Below are 23,088 nucleotides of genomic sequence, written 5' to 3' on the forward strand. Positions count from 1 at the left end.
TTCTTACAAAGCTAAACATATTTTACCATCTGACTCAGCAGTCCCGCTTTTGTGTATTTGTACTACAAAAATGAAAATTAAAATCACATGAAAAACAATATACAGTTGTTCGTAGCACTTCTATTTGTGATAGCCAAAAGCTAGAAACAACCCACATGTTCTTCAGTGGCTGAATGAATGAACAATAATCAGTGGTCCAGTCTATACTGTGAAATACTCTTCGGTATAGGAAGAAACAAACTTATTGATACATGTAATGCTCGAGGTGAATTTCAAAGACATACCGATTGAGACAAGCCAGCCTCACAAGGTTGCTTTCTGTATGACTCCCATTTATCTGACACAAGGCATAGTGCAAGGTACTCTTTGGAATGCTGGACCTATTCTATATCCTGATTGTGGTAGTGGTTACACATGTGTAAGAATTTACAGAATTATATACCAAAGGAAAAAGAGTTCTTTTTGCTGTATGATATTTTAAAAAAAAATAGATGGTATGTGAAAACACAGATTTATTCATTTTATTGTGATCCTATAGTTTCTACACATTTTACATTTATTTTATATTTTACATTTATTTTACACATATCACACATTACACATTTATCTGCCAGGAAGAAATAGTTAAAAATATTACTATTTTTTTGAAGATTGAGCAAGGGCACAAGTGGGGGGAGCCGCAGGGAGAAGAAGAAGCAGGCTCCCCACTGAGCAAGGATCCTGATGTAGGACTCAATCCCAGGATCCTGGGATCATGACCTGAGCAAAAGGCAGACCATTAACCAACTGAGCCACCCAGGTGTCCCAGAATAGTTAAAATTATTGAGAAGTCTGATTAAGTGCTTCCAAAACGTTATGTTGTGTAGTTGTTAAAAGCTTTAGTTAGTACATCCTTCCTAGATAATAGAGGATGAAAATGGGAGAGGAATGGCCTCTGTCAGCTTCAGAGTTTATAACTTTAATTTTTTTTAATGGCTTTTCCCATTTAATTTTTCCTGTAATCACTCTGTATAGTCTATAAATCTTGCCTTTTAACTAGTTAAAATTTTATTAAGCTAGTGAAATGTAACTAACTTTCTGGATTCATCTAGTGGCCAAATGATAAGCCTAAATGTGCACAACAAGAATATGGCTCATGGGGTTGTCTTTCATCTCATTTTCTTGTTACATCGTTCCTTGTCTTTTTTCTTTTATCCATTTTGTCCATATTCCTTTAACTGATTTCAGTGAGAAAATGTAATAGGTGTATAGATGGTCCCCAGCTTAGGACAGTTTGACTTAAAGATTTTTCAACGTTATGATAGTGCAGAGGTGGTGATATGCAGTTAGTAGAAACCATACTTTGAATTTTGATTACTTTCCTAGGTTAGCAGTATGTGGTACCTGTGTTTTGGTGTGTGATGAGCCATAGCTCCCAGCCAGCCATGTGATCACAAGACTAAGCAATCTATATACTTAGAACCATTCTTTATCCATACAGCCGCTCTGTTTTTCACTTTCAATATATTATCCAATAAATTACCTGAGATGTTCAACACTTCATTAAAAGATAGGCTTTGTGTTAGATGATTTGGCCCAGTGGTAGGTTAATGAAAGTGTACTGAACACGTTTGTGGTAAGCTAGGCTAAGCTTTGATATTTTGGTAGGTTAGGTGTATTAAATGTATTTCAACTTAGAATATTTTCAATTTATGATGGGTTTATTAGGACATAAACCCGTTGTAAATGGGAGGAGATCTCTATGGGTGTGTATTTATGTGTGTGTGTGTGTATTTAGTGAATTACACACATACATATATTGTTTTTACTGAAATAAAGTTAGAAAATTGGATGGGAACAGTGTTTTAATATTTCCATAAGACTTCTCAATGTTGTTTTCATCTAATGGGAAATAAAGCCAAGTAACTATTGAACAAATACTGATAGTAGCCCCCTTGCATATAGGAGATAAAACAGTGAAGCAGCCAAAATTTCCCTCCTTCCTTAAGCTTATATTGTCAGGCATTGGTGAGTGATGGTAAGAAGTGTTATATTTTGAGGACTTTGATACTCATCCTAACCTATTTTAAGCATCTTAATTTCTTAATTTCTGTCAGATCGTAGAGCTTGTGAATCCATTGAAATGTTTGCCAGCATGATCAAGAATATTTATTTATTCATTAATTATTAATAATAATTCTACATATATTCTTTTCACTTCTCTCAGGAAGGTATAGTGGCTTTGGCATTCCAAAATTAATGAAGAATGTGATAATCATAATAATACCATAGCATTGGCAAGTAGATTAAATATGACATATTTATTATTTAATAGGTTTTGTCATGATGGGTTGAGTAATAGTTACTTGGCTAAAAAATATTCTCATAGGTTACATAAAATGATACAATACTTAACAGATGTATCAAATATTTAAGAAAATAGTTGGTGAGATGTTTGGCTTATTAGTAAAACAGGCTCTTTTTTTGTCTCTTCCAGGAGAAATCTGAATTATTTTTCCAATGCTTATGCAGCCGCGGTTAGTGCTGTGGATCCCGATGCAGGAAATGGAGAACTTTGCATTAAGGTTCCATCAGAGTTATGGAAACACGTTGATGGTAAAATACCAAAAATATATTGACTGGACAGTAGAATCATGTTAGGCTCAGTGACCTGAAACATCTATGAAAATTAATGATGTCATAATTGTAGGTTAATAAGTTGAAACATACAGAAGTTGGAAGCTTTTTTTTTTTTTCTTAAGGATCACTGGTTAATAGGAAAGTAGCAATTAAGGACTGTGACAAAACAACCCATTCACTGTTGTTTTTAAAGTGAAAATTATTTTAAAAAATTGGATGGTTGGGACAATTTGCCAAGAGTTGAGAACCCGTGCAGTGTCAAAGTGGTTTAGAGTTACAGCATGTCATAGCAGGAAGAATCCTAAAAAACCACCTGGTTCAGTTCCTTCCTTTTACAGAAGAGTAATCTGAAGTCCAGACAGTAAGTGACCTATTGAAGGTCACTAATTAGTAGTCAAATCAGTGATAGAACATAGGGTTCTCTGTTCTGCACTTTTGAGCACACTCTGTCTTATTATTTCTAAACCTTCATTTTCTCTTGTATAAAATCACAGCCATTATAATTACTATATATAACTCACCTACCTTTATTTAGCCTATAACCAAGATAAGTAAAGAAACTTTTTGTTTTGCTCTTGCTTTTTTTTTTTTTTTTTTTTTTTTTAATAGTTGGTGTGTTTGGGAGGGGCATTTTTCTTAAGGGGAGTTGCCCAATTTAGGGGACAGTCATAGAAGGCTATAATTTCATGTTCAGGGATTGGAAATAGTCCATATGGTTGTAGGGTTTTCAGGGAAATTATAAGAAACGCCTTTTAATCTTACGAAAGCAACATGTATTTGTTATGTAGAAATCAAAGGTAACATAATAAATAATGCATTATGTAAATCCTCAGGTAGCTTTTCCCACTCATCCTTTACTCCTATTCCCCTAAGTCAACTAACAATCTGGGAGGCTTTTTAAGTCCTTATTTTTCAAGTTTTGCATTGAATCTAGTTTTGAACTGTTTTTTTGAAGCAGTATAACATTGTCAGAAATGTTGGGAGGAGGGTATGGCATGACCTGAGCCATATTTTGGGAGAACACAGCTAGCAGTGAGTGGAATTGAGTGGAAGGAAGGACATCAATGGAGGCAGGCTGTTGAGTTAGTATAGGTGGAGAGAAGGTGAGAGCCTAAACGAGGGTAAGTAGTGTAGTTTTTTCATTTAAAATTGAGCTTTGATTCCCACTTTATGTTTAGTGTAAGTCTTTGCCCTTATTATATAGACCACTGTTACTTAATTATGTATTTATATATCAATGTATATATATATTTATTTGTTGCAGAATTAAAGGTCCTAAAGATACACATCAATTTTTCTTTGGATCAGCCAAAAGGAGGTCTTCATTTTGTGGTACCCAGTGTTGAGGGAAGTATGGCAGAGAGAGGTGCTCATGTTTTCTCTTGTGGGTATCAAAATTCCACAAGGTAGATTATTCTTATATATTTCAGTTAATTTCATTTTCCAGTTGCATTTTTTTCTGTGTATGTGCAGTACATGTGTTTCGTGTAAAATGAAAAGTGTGAGCGTGATCCTCAAATTTATCTCTTCTGAATCTTGTTCCACTAGTCATTCATTTTTAGTCCTGTCTTACATTTTCTCTTTCCCTCTCAAAATGAGGCTTCTAAAATCACTTCAATTTTTTATTTTTTAACTTTATACTGACGTAAAATAGCATACAGAAAATTACACAAATTGTAAGTAAAAAAAAGTTCGGTGACTTTCACAAGTGAACAAACCTATGTAATCTCACATCAAGAAAAAGAACATTACCAGCGTTGTAGAATCGTCCCTCCTACCTATTTCCATTCACTACTTGCTCACCTAATGTCCTCCTGCCCAAGGTTAACAATTGTTTTTATTTCTAAAATACCACAGCTTAATTATCTGTTTTGAAACTTTATATAGATGGAAGTTATGCGTTATGCTCTTTATATCTGGGTTTTTTTCAACACAATGGTAGTGAGATTTACCTTCATTGTTACGTGTACTTATAGTTCATTCCCAGAGCTCAATAGCTCACTGTATGTTATTGAAATATTATGGTATGCATAGTCTCTTCAGATTTTTAGTAATCCTTAGATTATTAACTCCTTCAAGCCAAGGATGATATCTTATACTTCTTTGTGTTGCAATATTAGGTACAGACCCTGACAGTAAAACCTGACCTTGATAGAAAGTGGTATAGAAATTTAATGCCTGGCTTTACTAACACCATTTGAATTAATACAGTGCATCGTGTTCTGCAAAAACAGTTTTCTAACTTATGGATCAGATTCTGAATATTGTGTTTTTTTAGACTTTATTATAAGCTTTTTTAGTTTCCAGAAATGAATACTACATAAAAACTATTGTGAATATGCAAGTGAAAATAATTTTTAATTTAAAGATTCAAAGCTAAGAACTCTTTATCTCTTTTTTAAGCGTTTGAACTGGCAGTATCATATGATATATTTTATGATATTGCCAAATAATATTTGGCAAAAAGTTTCTGTCTTTAATCAGATTCTTTCAAGTTACACAGTAAAAAGCTTCAGTAGGCAAATAGCTGAAGGCCATTTTGTACCTATTCTATAAATGTTAGAATAACTTATAAGTGGGGGGAAATGATGTAGGTTATACTTTCGCTATTTTTTTATGCTATTGATATTTTTTCTAGATTTTGGTTCCCATGTGTTGATTCATACTCTGAATTATGTACATGGAAATTAGAATTTACAGTAGATGCCGCAATGGTGGCTGTTTCCAATGGAGATTTGGTGGAGACAGTGTATACCCATGATATGAGGAAGAAGACCTTCCATTACATGCTTGCCATTCCAACAGCTGCATCAAATATCTCTTTGGCCATTGGACCTTTTGAAATACTTGTAGATCCATATATGCATGAGGTAAGTCATAGCTTCTTGTTCCTTTCTCCTCCCAGCCTTTCACCCTGATAAAGGGAAGGATATAATGAAATACTGAGTTTTTTCCCAACTCTTCTTTCTAATTATCTAGAATATTACTAGAGAGAAAAAGGATTCTTTATCTGATATATTAACTGATGTGAATTCTTGAATGAATTCCTTTTAAAATGTTGGTATATTGAAGTTTTAGATTTTCTTTCAACAGAGAACTTAGAGTTCCAAATGAGTTTCAGTGTACCTTGATGAGAATAGGAGTTGATTTATGTAACTAGTTTGTATTAGTGTCACCTTTTTGTTTGGTGTATGTTTATGAATGTTATGGTCCTATCTCTGGAATCTGAAATATTGCAATTTCAAAATTAAAGAACAAGATTTGTTCTCACTTAAGCAGCTACAGAGGAAGAAAGGTAAGGCTGAAGCTGAGTTTAGAATTCTGTTCAGCACATTCATGAAGGCTTCTTGCAGTTTTTTTCCATCCCATATCTTGCTATAAATGGTATGTTAATTGGCAGACCAGTTAGCCCTTTTAGGCCTCCCTAAGGATGAGACTTCTGGTGTTCACGAAGTAATGTATTGGTTATTGACCCTCTCTACTTCTGTGCCTGTTTAAAGTAACATTTGAATGAATCTCTTTTTATTTACTCTTGGTCCCTAACATTTTCAATTTTAGATTTTTATTTCTTAGTATAAAGCTAAGATACACAATGACTATATGTCTCAATAATATTTCTTTCTGTTATGCTAGCAAGATGGAGGGCAGTTAGGTTTAGACTGTCAGTAAGCTCCTCAGTATGTTCTCATATTTGCTTTCCTGAAATTCACAAGATTTATAAAGTCACTTGTGGAAAATATTCAGGATATTTTATGAATGGTTTTGCTTTTACTGGCTTGACAATGACTCTTAAAAGTATATTCGCTGATAAGATTGGCAGAGAATTTTATTATCTTTGGTAAATGGTTAGCTGTAAAATCAATATTTGGTTAGTACCTACTTTGTGTTTTGGAAGAATTTTTTCCCACTCCCAGGCCATTGGATAGGAGAAAGGTAAATGATCATTAAGAAGTATTTTTCTTGAATACTTGGAGCCCATTTAGTCCTTCTCTGTCTCAAATAGTTTTTACTGCATTATCAGATTTGCTGCCACGTGGGTCTTTCTAAAAGAGAATCTTTTTTTTGATGAATAGTATTTTGGGTTTTGTTTGTGTACCAAGAAGAGGGCTGATTATAATGCACCTTGGGCCTTTGACCATTAATCGTACATAGATCCTTATCACTCATGTATGTTAGTGTCTAATCTGTTCTAACACTGTTAGAAGAATAATTTTTAATCATACATTAAAAACTTTCCTTGCCTCCACAATCCTGCAACAATCAGAATTCTTTAGTATGGCTTTCAGGATCTTGTAGAATTTGGCCCTAATTTTCTTTTCTAGCTTTTTTCTCCATTACTTTCCTGTTTGTTTATTATATTTGATATAGGTACTTAGATTTTCCTAACCATACTATATTTTTTTCTATCTTTGACTTTGTTTGAGAATATCCTCTTTACCTCTTCATTCCTATCAAACTTTTGTCCAGTTCAAAAAGATTAGCTCAGATTTAATCTCTAGCATGAAACCTTAGTAGGTCATTCTAAACAGAGTGATCTGTTGTTGATGCCATTTATTTGGCACAGAATCATGATATGGGGTGAGATGATATGTTATACTTGAGTGGCTGTGTCCAAGGTGGACCTATTCACTAGGTGAGATATTTATGAATTGAAAGTGGATTTGTGATAAGCCTTGGAAATTTAAATCATTCTTCTTTTGTATGCTTATTATGCAGAGGGCATTTTAATTTTGAACCAAAGTTGTATTTTCAGTGTATCTAAGCATGTCACAGACTTATAATTCATCATGAATTTAATTTCTGAGTACAGTGAATATTTTATAAACATAATCAGTAAAAGTAATCACTGATTTCACACTAGCATTTTCCCTCATTGCCATGAGTTTGTTAAAAGGATTTATATGAATGAAGTTTTCCTTATAATTGGGACATTTAGGGAATTTAAAATACTAAAGGTAACATTGTCTTTTAATGAACTTTCCTGCTTTTTATTTTCAGGTTACTCATTTTTGTTTACCTCAACTTCTTCCATTGCTTAAACATACTACATCGTATCTTCATGAAGTTTTTGAATTTTATGAAGAAATTCTTACATGTCGATACCCATACTCCTGTTTTAAGACTGTATTCATTGATGAGGCTTATGTTGAAGTGGCTGCTTATGCTTCCATGAGCATTTTTAGGTTGGTATTTAAGATTGCAATGCCCAAATGAGGGTAATGTTATGAAGACAGGTTATTTTGTGATCAATTTTAAGATACGTTTCAAACATTTTTCCTTTCATTTAAATAGGATTCATTTTGTAGAAAATCTAGTGCTTTTAAAATTCAAAATGTAGAAAAGCATAAAAAATAAAATTTCCAAGTGACCCAAAACACTTCTGTTACTTTTATCCAGATGTAACTGATAGTTATGTTTTACAGATTTTTTTTTAGTCTCTTCTTATGCATTTTAAAAAAATCATATAAGTTATATAACTTATATAAATGTCTAATGGGCTTTTTTCCCTAGCATCATTTAAAAATTTACTGATGTCAGAAATTTCTTTGCAAATTATAAAAGAGAGAAAACTTCATTTGTTTTCTTTCTTTTTCTTTCTTTTTTTTTTTTTTTAAAGATTTTATTTATTTATTTGACAGAGAGGGAACACAAGCAGGGGGAGTGGGAGAGGAAGAAGCAGACCTCCCACTAAGCAGGGAGCCCGGTGTGGACCTGAATCCCAGCATCCTGGGATCATGACCTGAGTCGAAGGCAGACACTTAATGACTGAGCCACCAAGGCGCCCTTCATTTATTTCCTTTCTGCTCCTGCCTAACTTACTTTCTTTCCTTGGAAAGTTCCAGATTTATAAATTTTATGCCTTAGGTTCAATCATTTTATCTTATCTGAGCCTAAATTTTCTCATCTGTAGAAGCGGAATAGTATTACTGCCCCTGTATTTTCTGGAGTATGTTAGAAAGATCTTAATGGTCAGCATATTTAAAAGTAAACAATGAAGCACAAAAATTAATAGGGGTGCCTGCCTGGCTCACTTGGTAGAGCATATGACTCTTGATCTTGAGGTTGTGAGTTTAAGCCCTGCACTGGGTATAGAACTTACTTTAAAAGAATGGGGGGAGGCGGGGGGCTCCTGGATGGCTCAGTTGGTGAAGTGTCTGCCTTTGGCTCAGGTTGTGATCCCAGGGTCTTGGGATTGAGCCCCGAATCAGGCCCCCTGCTCATCAGGGGAGTCTCCTTTTCCTTCTTTCTCTGCCCCTGCTTGTGCTCTCTCTCGCTCACTCTGTCTCGCAAATAAATAAATAAAATCTTAAAAAAAATTAATAGTTATTATTGGGAAAAGGTTTTTGAAATTAGAAGAGTGCTTCATAGGAGGATCAGTTTCTGATGAACATACCTGTTTCAGGCTAATGATAATTTCCCCTTCCCACAGAAAAAGATACTTAGATTTTTCACAGAAATCAATGGGAAACATTACAGTCCTTGTTCTAGGCAAAAGTGAATTAAGATTATGGATTTCACCTAAACTTTGAAAAGATGTGAAAGTTTTGGAAGAATGTTCTGTTTTTTCTCTTTTACGTTGAACTTGAATTCTCTTATTTTGAAAGTGTGATTATTTTATTTTGACTGAATATTTATTTATTTCTTGGTTATAATTAGCTGTCTCTTTTAAATTCCAGCACAAATCTGTTACATAGTGCCATGATTATAGATGAGACGCCTCTGACTAGAAGGTGTTTAGCCCAGTCCTTAGCACAGCAGTTTTTTGGGTGTTTCATATCCAGAATGTCTTGGTGAGTAATTTCATAGTTTACAACTACTGAGATGAAGAATTGGGAAAGTTTGTTTTTGTTTTCTTTTCCTGTATTTCTTTTCTCTCTGTATATTTAGAGAAAAATAATGAGTATAAATTTCACTCCAAATTTTTGACTATCAATGCACTGTAGTTCTATAATTTTTAAAAGAATTTTGATAGCAACACTTTATTAGAAAACTGAATGAATACTGTAGACATAAGGCCTTGAATGTGTAGAAAACTGTGGTTAGAATTCTAATGTCAGTGTTCAATGTAACTGGTAATGGTCAAGATCATGTATAAGGCAAAATAACAGTCTTCTACAGTAGTGATAATGATGTAGGTATTTTCCTGTTAGTGTTTACCTTTGTACTAATATATTTGAAAGAAGTAAGAGTTAAGAACATAGTTTTTTTTTTTTTATTAACTTGAGATGAATTTGAAGAAAGACATGAAACTCTCTTAAGATTATAATTTATTTTTGTGACTATTCTGTGCTATATGTGGTAAACGAATATCGGTTTGTTTCTTTTTTTGTTGTTGTTGGCAGAGGTTAAGTTCTCTTGATTTGTAATTTTTTCCAGAATAACATAGTTTCAGTGAAGAATAGTGCCTGGAACATGGTAGGCAAAATGTTTGAAGAAATGAGTGAATGAATGGATAAGTGTATGAATGTACAGATGAATGAATTGTGTTAATTCCCTTTCCTCTTGAAAAACCAAAAATAAGTAATTGAACTTTCGATCTCAGAATCCCATTGATAATTATGCATGAGATTGGCAAATGTGAAATTTACAAATTGAGCAGTACAGTCTTGGCTTTGGGCAAGTATTTCCTTAGAGGCAGATGGTATGGACAGAGTTGGCCAGGAGGGAAGCAGTGCAAATGTAGGGACATTACTTGAAATAAGACTGGAAAGCAGATGTGAGGAAGGTGTAATGAATGGGTAAGTAGAACTTTCTGGTAGAAAGTGGTTAAACCAAATATTTTGTTAATACATTTTTTAAATTATTTTTCATTTTTTTAAAGAATGCATTAAAGTACAGACTATGTGTTCTGTTATCCTCTTTGGCCTTATCTGAAAATTTTTATGATTAAGAGTTTTTATGATTAAAAGAATACATTTTGACTTTTTGTATAGGTCTGATGAATGGGTACTGAAGGGAATTTCTGGCTATATTTATGGACTTTGGATGAAAAAAACTTTTGGTGTTAATGAATACCGCCATTGGATTAAAGAGGTAAAAAAACCAGATCCATTCCCATTTAGAAGTCAACAAGTCACTTGTCCTTTACTTTCCATAATTGTAAAGCACAGTCATTTGAAAGTGCCTAATTTTTCCCAGCAAAATGAAAATCACTTTACAGAGTAAGACTAATGGTCTCTTTTAGCTAATTCCATGTCAGTGTTGACTTCCAAAGATTTGCTAACAAGCAAGGAAGTATTTAGGCTCCTTCAACGTCAAATTAGTCATTAGATATATCCAAGCTCCTTGTAGTCATTGGTAACATAACTCTGTGCTTCTTAGATTTGTTTAGATTTAGAGCCCAGCTTCTGGAGTCAGATTACTTTTCAGTCGGCCTCATAGCCTTTACAAGCTTTGTGACTTTGGTTAATCTTTTTCAGTGTCATCTTTATAAGGAGAGTAGATGGGGATTATGAGACATCATACATGTAGTGTGCGTGATGCCTTGTACATCATAAGTGCTTCTTATGTGCCAGCTAGCCCTTCAGTGCATCTATGCTGTCATTGTCACTTCTTTTTCCTATTAATTAAAGGTTTGGCCAAAAAGAAAAAAATCAAATGTATTTTGCCTAGCCCTTTCTGTTCACGTGCATATACATTTTACTCATCTTGTGCTTAACTCCTTCCTTCTCAAGTGGGAAAATTTCAACCTTTAATATCTTTATGAAATAAACCCCTCCATGTTCCCCTTTTCTCATTTTATGTATCTTCGTCATCCCAGCCTAAACTCAAGTAAGCCGAAAGATAATTGTAAAGGATTTCAAACATCTAAACCAAAAAAGAATTTATACATCTAAACTGGAAGAGTCCATTCTTCATTTCAAAAACTATTAATGAAGAGCAAAAATAACATATAGCACTTACAGTGTTTTGGGAACTACTGTAAACATTTTACAAGTATTAACTATTAATTTTCCTAAGTACCTTGTTAGTACTCCCATTTGACAGATGAGGAAACTGAAACGAAGAGAGGTTAAATTATTTGGTCAAAGTTACACAGCTAGTGAGTAGTAGAGCCAGAATTCAAACCTGGTTTTTAACTACTTCACTATGATTTTTTACCACTTCTGTATATAGGTTACATATTATTTAAACTAGTCATGATTTGTAACACAGTTCTGTTGTCTTTTTTTTTCCACTTAAACTTTCTTTTTTGCTTTGATCTGTATCCTATTAGAGAAGACTGAAGAAGTTTTAAAATGGTAGGTTCCTGGCATAATTTTATTTCCATTTCTTTTTACTTGCCTAAATCCTCCACCAGAAACAAAATACAAAGAGGGAATAAATGAACTTGGAACACAGGTCAGAGAAGGTTGGGAAGAGCCATTAAGAAAAATTGGCAGGCTGCTGGTCAGCCCTGAAGTCACAAAGGAGAGAAGGCCTTTTGGCTTTATTATTGAGCTGGCTGTATAGTCTGCTTTGTTTATAAGAACATAAACTACTTTGTAAATACATTTAACATATTTTAAGAAATTTACATTTGGATTCCAGGAAATGAGAAATCACAGTTCAGTTCTAAAATCTGATAGTAAAGAAATTTGCACTGACTTCTATTTTTATTTGTTTTAGGAGCTAGACAAAATAGTGGCATATGAACTAAAAACTGGTGGAGTTTTACTACATCCCATATTTGGTGGAGGAAAAGAGAAGGATAAGTATGTTTGCTTTTCAGAGGTGGTATTATAAACCTTATATTATGGGTTCAGTCTTTGAGGATTACTTGGGATGTGTGTTGAGGCCCACACAGACCAAAATAATAGTATGTAATATTGAAACCACAAATACTGGTAATACTCTCATTACTTCTTTCCTTACTTTACTGTTTTTACTGCATGTGATGGCTACAAATGGATTTAAACATTAAAGACTCTGAAAAAATATAAGGCTTTACCCTTTTCCATGTTGGTTTTCAGATGCTAGTATATTATACTGTTCTTAGAAAGGTTTAAAAATAATGGGAACAAGTATTTTGCTTATGGACCACCAATTATTTTCTTAAATAGGTAATTTCAAGTTCAAGACATCCAATCTATACCTGTTTGTCTGAATGGTCACCTACCTAGACACTTACTTATTCTTTGCTTTTTCCCTTCTTTCCTTTTACTTCCCTCCCTCTCTACCTTCCTTCTTTCTTTCTCTTTCTCTCCTTATGTTGTGTAGCAAATCCCTGTAAAGAAGACAGCCACTTACAGCAAAATAATGGTACTGGCAGGCAGTCTTGTTTGTTCTAGTGTCCATGGATTCCCTAAAGGAATGTGGATTGAAATGGGTGGGAAAGTTTTTCTGTATTTTCACTCATTGTTAGCTGACATTTTATATTTTCCTTAACTATGCAAGTAGGCAACAGACAGTACTATCTGTGACTTTGTCAACAGTAGAAATCATAGATCTTTTCCTGTCATGTTATAATTGTTAGCAGATATTTTGAAATACTCTGCACTTATCACCACCTCAATATTACTATAATAGACCACTGCCAGATCTCATTATTTAATGTATTAATAAACTAGCACATATATTGGCATATCATAATTTTTAAATATTTTTATAACTGCATTTCATTACAATTGGTTTTCTGTGTAATTCTATATATTGTATTTTGTGCATATGAAAGCAGTTTCTCAAAAGGGGACGTATAAGATTAACCAGGCTGCTCCAGTGTCTAAAAAAAATCACCACAGAGATTAAGAAATTTAAAGTTGTATAACCAGTAGCCTTTTCTTTGTTGTAGCATGGTCACCAAGACAAAAGTAAGTTCTTAGGAAAGCATAGAAATCTGGAGTTAGGCAAACTTGGATTTTTGTCAATATTTTTGTGATCATAGAAAATCGCATAACCTTTTTGTGTATGTGTTTTAATGTGTAAAATGACGGTAATAATCCTTAACCAGGTTGGTTGTGAGGATTACTTGAAATCAAGTTTCATAAATACTAGCTCCTTTCACTTTCTTCTCCTGACTGCCTGCTATATGGCAGTTTCCCAGCATATGATTAGAGCATTGCCATGGTGTGTAAATACTGTTTACACTGAAGGCTCTTACTTCGGTTCTGCCCATTTATTTAGCTCTTGTATGTTTAATTTTTAAAGGCAAAAAAAGTCTGGAAGCAATATACCTCCCTCCCACCAGTTCCTCTTAGAAATAGCCATAACCATTTTTGTGTGTGTGTGTGTGCCTTTATTTATGTACGGCATTACCAAATGTAGTTCAGTCATACATATGTTACTGTGTAACTGCCAAATTGATGAATACTTTAAATTTCGATATGCCATGTTATTAAGCAAGTGTAATGACTACCCTTACACATTAATTGTGAGAGTGTAATTTGGTACAGTAATTTTGAAGGGTAATTTGTTGGTACCAATTAAATAGCCATTTAAAATAGATGATTTTTAGATTCAGTAGTTGTATTTCTCACTCTGTTGAAATAGAAATTTTACTTCTAGACATTTGCCATACAGAAATACTTGCACATGTGTAAAAAGACATTCACTACAGCATTATTTAAAATAGTGAAAAATTTTAAATATCTTAAGTGTTCATATATGTTATATATATATATTTTTTTTTACTAGACAGTACTTTTCTTTTAATGATTTTCTTTTCATGATGATCATCATCATTTCAGAATTTAGAATTTTTACCTAGTCAGTCTGGTCTTTGTCCCCTGGATTTTATTTATTTAGTTAGTTATTATTATTTTTTTTTTTTAAGATTTTTCCCACCCTAGAATAGGACAAGAAATTTTTTTCCTTCTTCTAGTACTTTTATAATTGTTTTTGTTATGTAGTGCACCTGGAATTTTTTGTGTGTATGTGGTTTAACCTTGGGATATTGGTTAGAATTATATTAATTATAATGATGAATTTGGAGAGCACGAAAATATGGACACTGTTCTTATCTAGGAGCTTGGATGTGTTTTTATTAAAATTTTCCTTTGTTTTTTCATGAAACCTCCTAATTTTCTTGCAGTTAAATTTATTTTTAGAAGTTTCCTACTTGTATTGCTCTCATGCTAAGAAATTACTGAGTTATATTATCATGATGTGGCCGTGAAACTTGTTTATTTAACACAAATTTGTCTTATTAAGTACAGTTGTTTATATTTTTAGTCCGGCATCTCATCTACACTTTTCAATAAAACATCCACATACACTTTCCTGGGAATACTACACTATGTTTCAGTGTAAAGCTCACCTCGTGATGAGATTGATTGAAAATAGGATCAGTATGGAATTCATGCTACAAGTAAGTAGTATTGAAGTTAAGGACTTAACAGTTACAAAGAAAGATACGTTCTATATGTATAATCTGAATGCTATTTTGTAGAATAGGAGTCAGGCCTCTGGGGTTGTAGCAGGAATTCTGTTACTAATTAGCTGTTTGCTCACAAAGTAATCAGTGCTTTTCATTTGTTTCCTCAGATGTAGAATGAGTATCAATACTTAACCCATTTAATGCTGGATTGTCATGGATATAAAATTAGAATGTAGGAATGAAAGTAAAACCTATTTGTATATATGATTTTGTGTTTAGCATTATTTAAAATATTAAGGGTGAACTGCCACTTACAAGTGTTTTCAATAAAAAAACCCAACCCTGTTTAAAAGATGTTTATTTTTGCTACTATTAAATTCTGTCATATATTTTAAGCAAGTTTTGGTGTAAATAGTTGAGATATAGTGGTTGAGGTAGTAGAAGCAAGATGTATTGTAAATGGTCAGCTATTTTTTTTTTCCAGTGATAACATTCTTGTTATCAGGTGAGTGAAAAAAAATTTTTTTAGTAATTTTTTAAAGCATTTTATGTTTACCTTAAAATTAAGTTTCTTTAATCTTTCTGTCCTTCACCTTACCTTTAAAGTGGAGCAATATTAAATGAGAGATGGTCCATAAAGAAACTTGTAGAGCTGTGTAAGTCTTAATGAGTGTTCTCAACTTGCTAAATGTTTAGTTTCTTTGAAAGTTCATGATACAATAAATTATAGGTGTTATATATTATTGTTATTATAATCCTTAAAAACAATGTTCATTGTTTGGCTAGGACATCATTAAAATTGACTTATATTTTGAGGAAGAACAGTTTTATAGTCTGGCTGTTTAAATCTTTGCATGCTTTTATTGCTAATAGTCTTTAACTAGTTTTACCTATATAGTAAGATGTGAAATGTATTATCTTTGTAATTGACTATAGTTAAGTCATAATGCAAAATGGGTATAGTACAGAATTAAAAACAATGTATATTGTGTTACACAAACATACTAAATGACCTTTTCATCCGTACAGGTCTTCAATAAACTGCTAAGTTTGGCTAGTACTGCTTCATCACAGAAGTTCCAGTCACATATGTGGAGTCAGATGTTGGTTTCCACATCTGGATTTTTGAAATCCATCTCAAATGTCTCTGGCAAAGACATCCAGCCTTTAATAAAGCAGTGGGTGTATCCTTTTCAGTAGCAGCTCACCAAGGAGGGGAAGGGAATAAGGTTATATGTGTCAGGGGAAGGAGGCAAAAGAAAGATTTGGGAGACCAAAGGAGAAGAACTATTTAAGTTGCTAAATGGTAGTAGAAATAACTAGGAACTGTAAATCATTTCTGCTGAGGTGCCTATTAATCATTGAGATATACACACATATATGCTTATGCTTATAAAATTTGGCATATTTTGAATTGCTTTTTAGTATGTGAGTATTGCAATAGGCTTGATGGTGGGGGAGGTGAATAATCCACCAGACAGACCTGGAGGACGGCTCGTTAGATGTAGCAGTCTGGTGGCTTTTAGATGTGGTTAGGGTTTGGCACAACTTAAGTGCTATCTGGGAACTTTTCAATTTTTACATTTTTTTCATATCAAAGCACTATTATATTAATAAACCAGTACAGTGGTTTTATTTCTTTCAAATTTGTTAATATTTCAGAAATTTTGTTTAAATCTGGGGAAACAGTTTTCACAAAAATTTTGAATACTTTGCCACCTGGTTTACCCTGAAATTTGTTCTCAGGCCTTGAACTGGTGAGAATGTGTCTGAAAGTTATCACCTACTGTAATGAGTCATTTATTTTGTTTAGTACATATTCATCTCAGAATTCAAAAGTTCCTTTACAATTCTGCAGAGACCAGAGTGGAGTGGTAAAATTTTATGGAAGTTTTGCATTTAATAGAAAACGAAATGTTTTGGAATTAGAAATAAAGCAAGATTATACATCCCCTGGAACTCAGAAATATGTGGTAAGATTTTTTTTCCAAATGGCCTTTTTTACTGCTTTCTTCCCCATTTCAATATAGGAAGCGCTTATGGGTGGAGAACTGATTAGAAGATACAATGAGATTTTGTTTGCAAAGGTGGAAATTGAGAAAACACAAACTATCAATGATGGAGGTTATGATGGAGATTTCAGGGGACACAGGTTACCCCAGTTCTCCCCTCCTTTGGTACCAACTACCTTTCTGTGTCTCCTGATACAGATCTTCCATAGTACTGTTTTATATCTTGAAATATATACCTGTACATGTAAGAATACATATATGATATTTTTCTAGCATTATCTTTGAACATTGTTTCTTTTTAAAGGGACCACTTAAAGTGACAGTGCAGGAGTTAGATGGATCTTTCAATCATACGTTGCAAATTGAAGAAAACAGCCTTAAACATGATATTCCCTGTCATTCCAAAAGCAGAAGGTAGGCATTGAATCATAACTTTAAACTGCAGTTTATAACTAAACTGTAAGTCTCACGGATTAAAATGCCAAAATAAAAATCCTAATATATACCTAAGTTTTAAGTAAAGAACATACTCTCTGGTATCTTTTTTTCTTCCTTCTATTTCAAGTTGGTATTACCAAATATTCTTTATTTGCTTTCTGTTCTTGACATTTTTATTCTTCGAATTAATTAATTTAAAAACTTGGATTTAAGAATCTATTTTGTAGGGTCATTGGGAGGTGGAATAGAAGTTTGATTTTTTTTGGAGCCAGGAAAAATTCAAGGCAAATTGCTTGGTTTATTAGTCCTATTGGATTAATATCTATAGTAAATATTGGGGAAATGATCATTAAATATAAAGGAAGGCACTGAACACCTATGTCATAAAAAGCCCCTGCATTTTCTTTACTTTGTCTTTCTCCTTTTCTCTGTATCACCATGCCTTTACAGAACATTCTTCTTTTTTTTTTTTTAATTTATTTATTTTAAGTAATCTCTATACCCAGCGTGGAGCTCGAACTTGCAACCCTGAGATCAAGAGTCACATGCTCCTCCACCTGAGCCAGCCAGGTGCTCCTTCATTTATTTATTTTAAGCAATCCTATACCCAACATGGAACTTGAACTCATGACCCCAAGATCAGGAGTTGCTGAGCCAACTAGGTGCCCCTTAAAAAACCTTCTTGTTGAGGTGCCTGGGTGGCTCAGTAGGTTAAAGCTTCTGCCTTCCGCTCAGGTCATGGTCTCAGGGTCCTGGGATCAAGCCCCACATCAGGCTCTCTGCTCAGCGGGGAGCCTACTTCCCCCTCTCTCTCTGCCTGCCTCTTTGCCTACTTGTGATCTCTCTCTCTGTGTCAAATAAATAAATAAAATCTTAAAAAAACAAAAAAACAAACAAACAAAAATACCTTTTTGTTGTTTTTCAAAAAGGCACATTGTCATTTTCCTTAAAAAGTACCTGTACCCCTGGGGCTAATAGTACATTATATGTTAAAAAATAATAAAGTATTCAACCGTTCATCTTCAATGTAGTATATTTTTTCTTTACCACTGTTGTTAGCCATTAGCATTCATTCTGAATAAAAAGATGGGAACATTTTTGTGCTTTGCTGGAGGATTGTGTAGTAATATCAGAACTTCAGGAACAGAAGTTTTACAGTCACGACTACATTGAGGTCATGTCAGACAGATGAGGATGTCAGTTGATTGTGACAGCCTTGAGAAACTTGACTGTGAAATTTCCCTGAAACCATTTTTTCTCTGCAAAAATTCTTTCTTAGTTCAGGCTGAAATTTCCCTTCCTTTTGTTCTGTTTCTGCCTTGGAAATTGGGAACATCCTATTGCTACCCTTTTCATAACATTTCCTCAGGGTTTTTTCTCTATAGTAACAGTATGTCCTTTGGGTATTCTTTGGTGTGAGGAACATGGGAAGACTGTTCTCTGTTCCTATTTTAATTTGTAGTCTCCCAAGTTTTTAGTGTATATCCAGTAGATGTTATCATTCAAGAGTAATTTGCATGAAAGCAGTTGCTTTTTGGAGGACTTATCCTAAATCTTTTTCATATTGATCAGTTGTACATGTTAATTAATATTGTTAAGATGTTTTGTAGTTAACCACATACTTCATTTCGTATGGGATAGCTCCTTGCTTCTTGTCTCGTTTCAGGCCTGGTTTTTTTTTCAGTTTTTTTATAAAGGATTTCTTTGTTGATAGATTGATCTTTTCTGTATAAAATTGCAGATTACCAGTTTTTAGAAGTACATTTATGTTTTAACCTGGCATTTAGCTATATATTTTTGCTTTTTGTTAAGCTTTCATCAGGAAGAGCTTTCAGTATCATTGACTTCAATCCCTTCAGCTTCAAAATAGATTTTTTTGGTGTTTAAATTCCATTACATTCACTATCCCTTCTTCCTCAAGCTGTCTTACAACATTGCCTGAAGTTTTTATTTTGAACTTCAGCTCTTCTTATCTCCTTTCTGAATTGAAAATGTCACAGTTTGTAAACTTAACTTCTCCCTGAATGTAGGAATAAGAAGAAAAAAATTCCACTCATGAATGGAGAAGAAGTTGACATGGATCTTTCTGCGATGGAGTAAGTTACTTGAGTTTAAGGATGTAATATTATATGCATTGTTGTTTGTCTCGTTACTCCACACTCCTAAAAGTATGTAAATGTGTTGAAATTGCTGCTTTTAAAACTTTGAAAGTCCATAGAAGTGCAGTGTTTCTCAAACTATAATGTGCGTGTCAGTCACTTGCGGATCTTCTTAATATACAGTTTCTGATCTAGTGCTTCACTAGTGGGTCCTGATAGTCTATTTCTAGGGAGCTCTCAGATGATCCAGGTTCTTTTTGTCTTTGGTCAAGGCTTCAGGGCATTTTGAGGCTCCCCGTGCTTTCAAACTACAATTTAAATATCATTGTTCTAAATTTTATGTGGTAGTATTTACTGATTGGCAGTGTTTAATTTTTAAAAATACTATAACTCAGATTTAATTTTGCTCCATATTGTGCCTCTGTGTTTTTTTTATTAAATATCTATTTAATTATATCTATATAATATCTATATAATAATAAATAATCCAGTAATTATTTACTGGCTTGATTGCCAAATATTACTGCTGTTTATATGCTATTTATATACTTTTTCCATATCAAGTGCCTTTCTTGTAGTAAGCACCCTCTAGTATTTGGTGAATTAAAGTAGTGTTTTAGGTAGTGTCCTTTTGATGATGGTGTTGACATAGACTAGATTTTTTTAAACTGGGAGTTACTTTGACAAGTATGGGAGGATAAATTCATGATATGCCTCTGAACTATGATTTCAGAACTTGCTATTTGAAAAAGATGATCATGAATCTAACATTTTTTTTAAAAAGTATTAAAAATCAGTTAGTTTAGTAAAATAAATTCATTTCTTAGTCACAGATTGATTCCAAGAAATGATGGCGTTTATAGCCATAGTCAGTTAGGCTGTAGGCCATGGAATGAAGACATTTGATCTCATTCTTTTTTTTCACATTATATAAGCACAAATCAAAATCCCCAAATTAATATTTTGAGATGGAATTTTTTTGTGACCACTGTCTTCTTATCCTTGAGGGATCTTTTAAGTAAGATTAGTAAAGATTAGCTATTGTGAGAAAGTTTGAAATATATTAAATATAATGAGAATGTTGTCAGTGTGATTAAAAAAATACAGTAAAAGTCAGGCAGTCTTAAGTGTTGCATAGAGAAGAGAATCTGTTTAATAAATGCTTAGTTTTTATTTTATAACTCTATAAAATTGAAAAAAAAAATTTTATTTTCTTTCAGTGCTGATTCCCCTTTGCTGTGGATAAGGATAGACCCAGATATGTCAGTGCTGAGGAAAGTAGAATTTGAGCAAGCTGATTTCATGTGGCAGTATCAGCTCCGCTATGAGAGGGACGTCGTTGCACAGCAGGAGTCCATTCTGGCCTTAGAGAAGTTCCCTACGCCAGCATCTCGCCTTGCACTCACTGACATATTAGAACAAGAGCAGTGTTTCTACCGAGTAAGAATGTCCGCTTGCTTCTGCCTCGCAAAGGTGAGATGATGTATAGTAGAAAGAAAACACGATTACTGCATTAAAAAAACAAAAACAAAAACTAAAACCCAAAAAACTCTGATAATGACTTAGCATTTACTGAAGTCTTTAATTTTACTTGGTAGCTGGTCCCTCAAAAAGCTTTTTTCCAAATATGTTTATAAGACTGATTCAAAAGGAAAATATTTTGATCTGAAAATAGATAATGCATTAAAAGTTTATAACTGCCGGGGCACCTGGGTGGCTCAATGAGTTAAACCTCTGCCTTCGGCTCAGGTCATGATCTCAGGGTCCTGGGATTGAGCCCCGCATCCATTCAGTTCTCTGCTCAGCAGGGAGCCTGCCTCCCCGCCCCCCGCCCCCACCTGCCTCTGTGCCTACTTGGGATTTTTCTCTCTCTGTCAAATAAATAAATAAAATCTTAAAAAAAAAAAAAAAGAATGAACTTTACCAGAAGTTCAAACCAAGGTTTAAAAATTTTTTTTTTATTTGTCAAACCAAAAGTCAGATTTTAAATTCAAAGAGGATTGTTCACCATTTTATTGAATTGCCAAACCCATCCTGTTAAAGCACAGAATGCATTTGTCAAGAAATTCCTTAGTTTGAGTAGTGTTTTACGTTAAATATCATAAGAAATCAGTTCATCTCAACTAGTCCGTGTGGTGATTATTTCATGTTGGTTTGGGTTTAGTAACCAATATTAGTGATATATAACTTAAAATGGTAGGTTCTACAATTTCACATGCTAGAAAAGTTAATTTATTAAGAAAACTAAATATTTTTCTTTAGATGCAAAAAAACTGAAGGTAGAACAAATGAAAACCAGAAAAACGCAGACAAAAATTTGGCCAGAAATACTGGGTTTCAGGTATTTAAAAAAAATCTTGATATAGGTTCATTCGCATTTAGTGACTGCCCTGACTTCCTCACTGCTAAAATCCATTTGCCCAGCATTTCCAAAGATTATAATGGTTAGATTCGTTTTGTCTTTAATGGTCACTATTGAGTAGTTAAATTGCTACATCCTGCTCAGATTGTGAGGGACAACATGGTATTCTTTGATAGATCATCTGCTAAGGATATAATTTCATAGCTTCTATAAAGATCTTTGTGATTCTTGCATGCTAAATTCTTAGCAGCTCCATGAAATTATAGACTGTTATTTAAAATTATAAATTATTCTTTTTAGACATAATTTCTATATACTCTAAAAGTTTCAGTAGCAATATATGGTTTTTCTCTAGAACATTTTGCAGACTTAAACATTAGCACTGTACTTGGCTTATTTTTCATTTAGGGTAGACTTTAAAACCTTATTTAAAATTCATGGTGATGATTCTATTTGATAATTTGAAGTGTTAGAATTATATTTTCATATATGAAAAGGACAAACTTATTCAGAATAAAAGCCTTTTGCAAATATGTTTTTTTTTTTAAACATAATGCTCCAACTTAGAAATTACAGAAAATATAAGTGTACATAAGAATTGGGGGGGAGGTGAGTTAATTTTTTTTGGAAATGGTAATAAAAGGCTAAAATTATTAAATTTCTGAGAATTGAAATTGTTGAAAAATCCAATTTTATTAATAGATTTTAAGAAGCTATTTTATTTATTTAAAAATATCTTTTCAGTGGTAATGGAAATTACTTCATTATAATTATTTGCAGATTGCAAATTCAATGGTAAGCACATGGACAGGACCACCAGCCATGAAGTCACTCTTTACTCGAATGTTTTGTTGCAAAACTTGTCCAAACATTGTGAAAACAAACAACTTTATGAGCTTTCAAAGCTATTTTCTACAAAAGGTACAGTTTACTTTCTACTTTGTTATAATTGTTTTTTGCTGTTATCTGTGTATCTCAGTTTAACTTGGGGACTATTTAAATAACAGGTGTGTTTACTTTTTTATAAAATGTTTGCCTTTATTCTATTTTTGGTTCTTCAAAATGTTCCCCAGGGGCACTTGGTGGCTCAGTTAGTCAGGTGTTTGCCTTCGGCTCAGGTCATGATCCCAGGGTACTGGGATCCAGCCCCGATTCAGGCTCCCTGCTCAGTGGGGAGTCTGCTTCTCACTCTGCCCCTCGCCTGCTCATGCTCTCTCTCTCTTTCTCTCTCAAAATCAAAATCTTAAAAAAAAAATAAGTTCC

General features: G+C 33.4%; 1 protein-coding gene across 3 annotated transcripts in view; it reads left to right on the plus strand.

Moving 5' to 3' along the window:
- TAF2 (TATA-box binding protein associated factor 2) overlaps positions 1–23,088 on the plus strand; it is an 89,520-nt gene that overhangs the window by 16,649 nt on the left and 49,783 nt on the right. For 2 of the 3 annotated variants that reach the window (XM_032858421.1, XM_032858422.1), the window contains exons 4-17: positions 2,477–2,595; positions 3,884–4,025; positions 5,258–5,489; positions 7,618–7,802; positions 9,297–9,410; positions 10,554–10,653; positions 12,229–12,314; positions 14,770–14,905; positions 15,944–16,098; positions 16,773–16,887; positions 17,231–17,340; positions 19,395–19,460; positions 20,684–20,936; positions 22,606–22,746. In XM_032858421.1, the coding sequence (XP_032714312.1) occupies positions 2,477–2,595; positions 3,884–4,025; positions 5,258–5,489; positions 7,618–7,802; positions 9,297–9,410; positions 10,554–10,653; positions 12,229–12,314; positions 14,770–14,905; positions 15,944–16,098; positions 16,773–16,887; positions 17,231–17,340; positions 19,395–19,460; positions 20,684–20,936; positions 22,606–22,746 (1,954 nt within the window). Of the gene's footprint in view, positions 1–2,476; positions 2,596–3,883; positions 4,026–5,257; positions 5,490–7,617; positions 7,803–9,296; positions 9,411–10,553; positions 10,654–12,228; positions 12,315–14,769; positions 14,906–15,943; positions 16,099–16,772; positions 16,888–17,230; positions 17,341–19,394; positions 19,461–20,683; positions 20,937–22,605; positions 22,747–23,088 lie in introns of those variants that run through there. The other variant, XM_032858423.1, reaches the window with a different exon arrangement.

The sequence above is a fragment of the Lontra canadensis genome, unplaced genomic scaffold (assembly GCF_010015895.1).
Source record: "Lontra canadensis isolate GAN:19392208 unplaced genomic scaffold, GSC_riverotter_1.0 scaffold15, whole genome shotgun sequence".
Lineage (NCBI taxonomy): Eukaryota > Metazoa > Chordata > Mammalia > Carnivora > Mustelidae > Lontra > Lontra canadensis.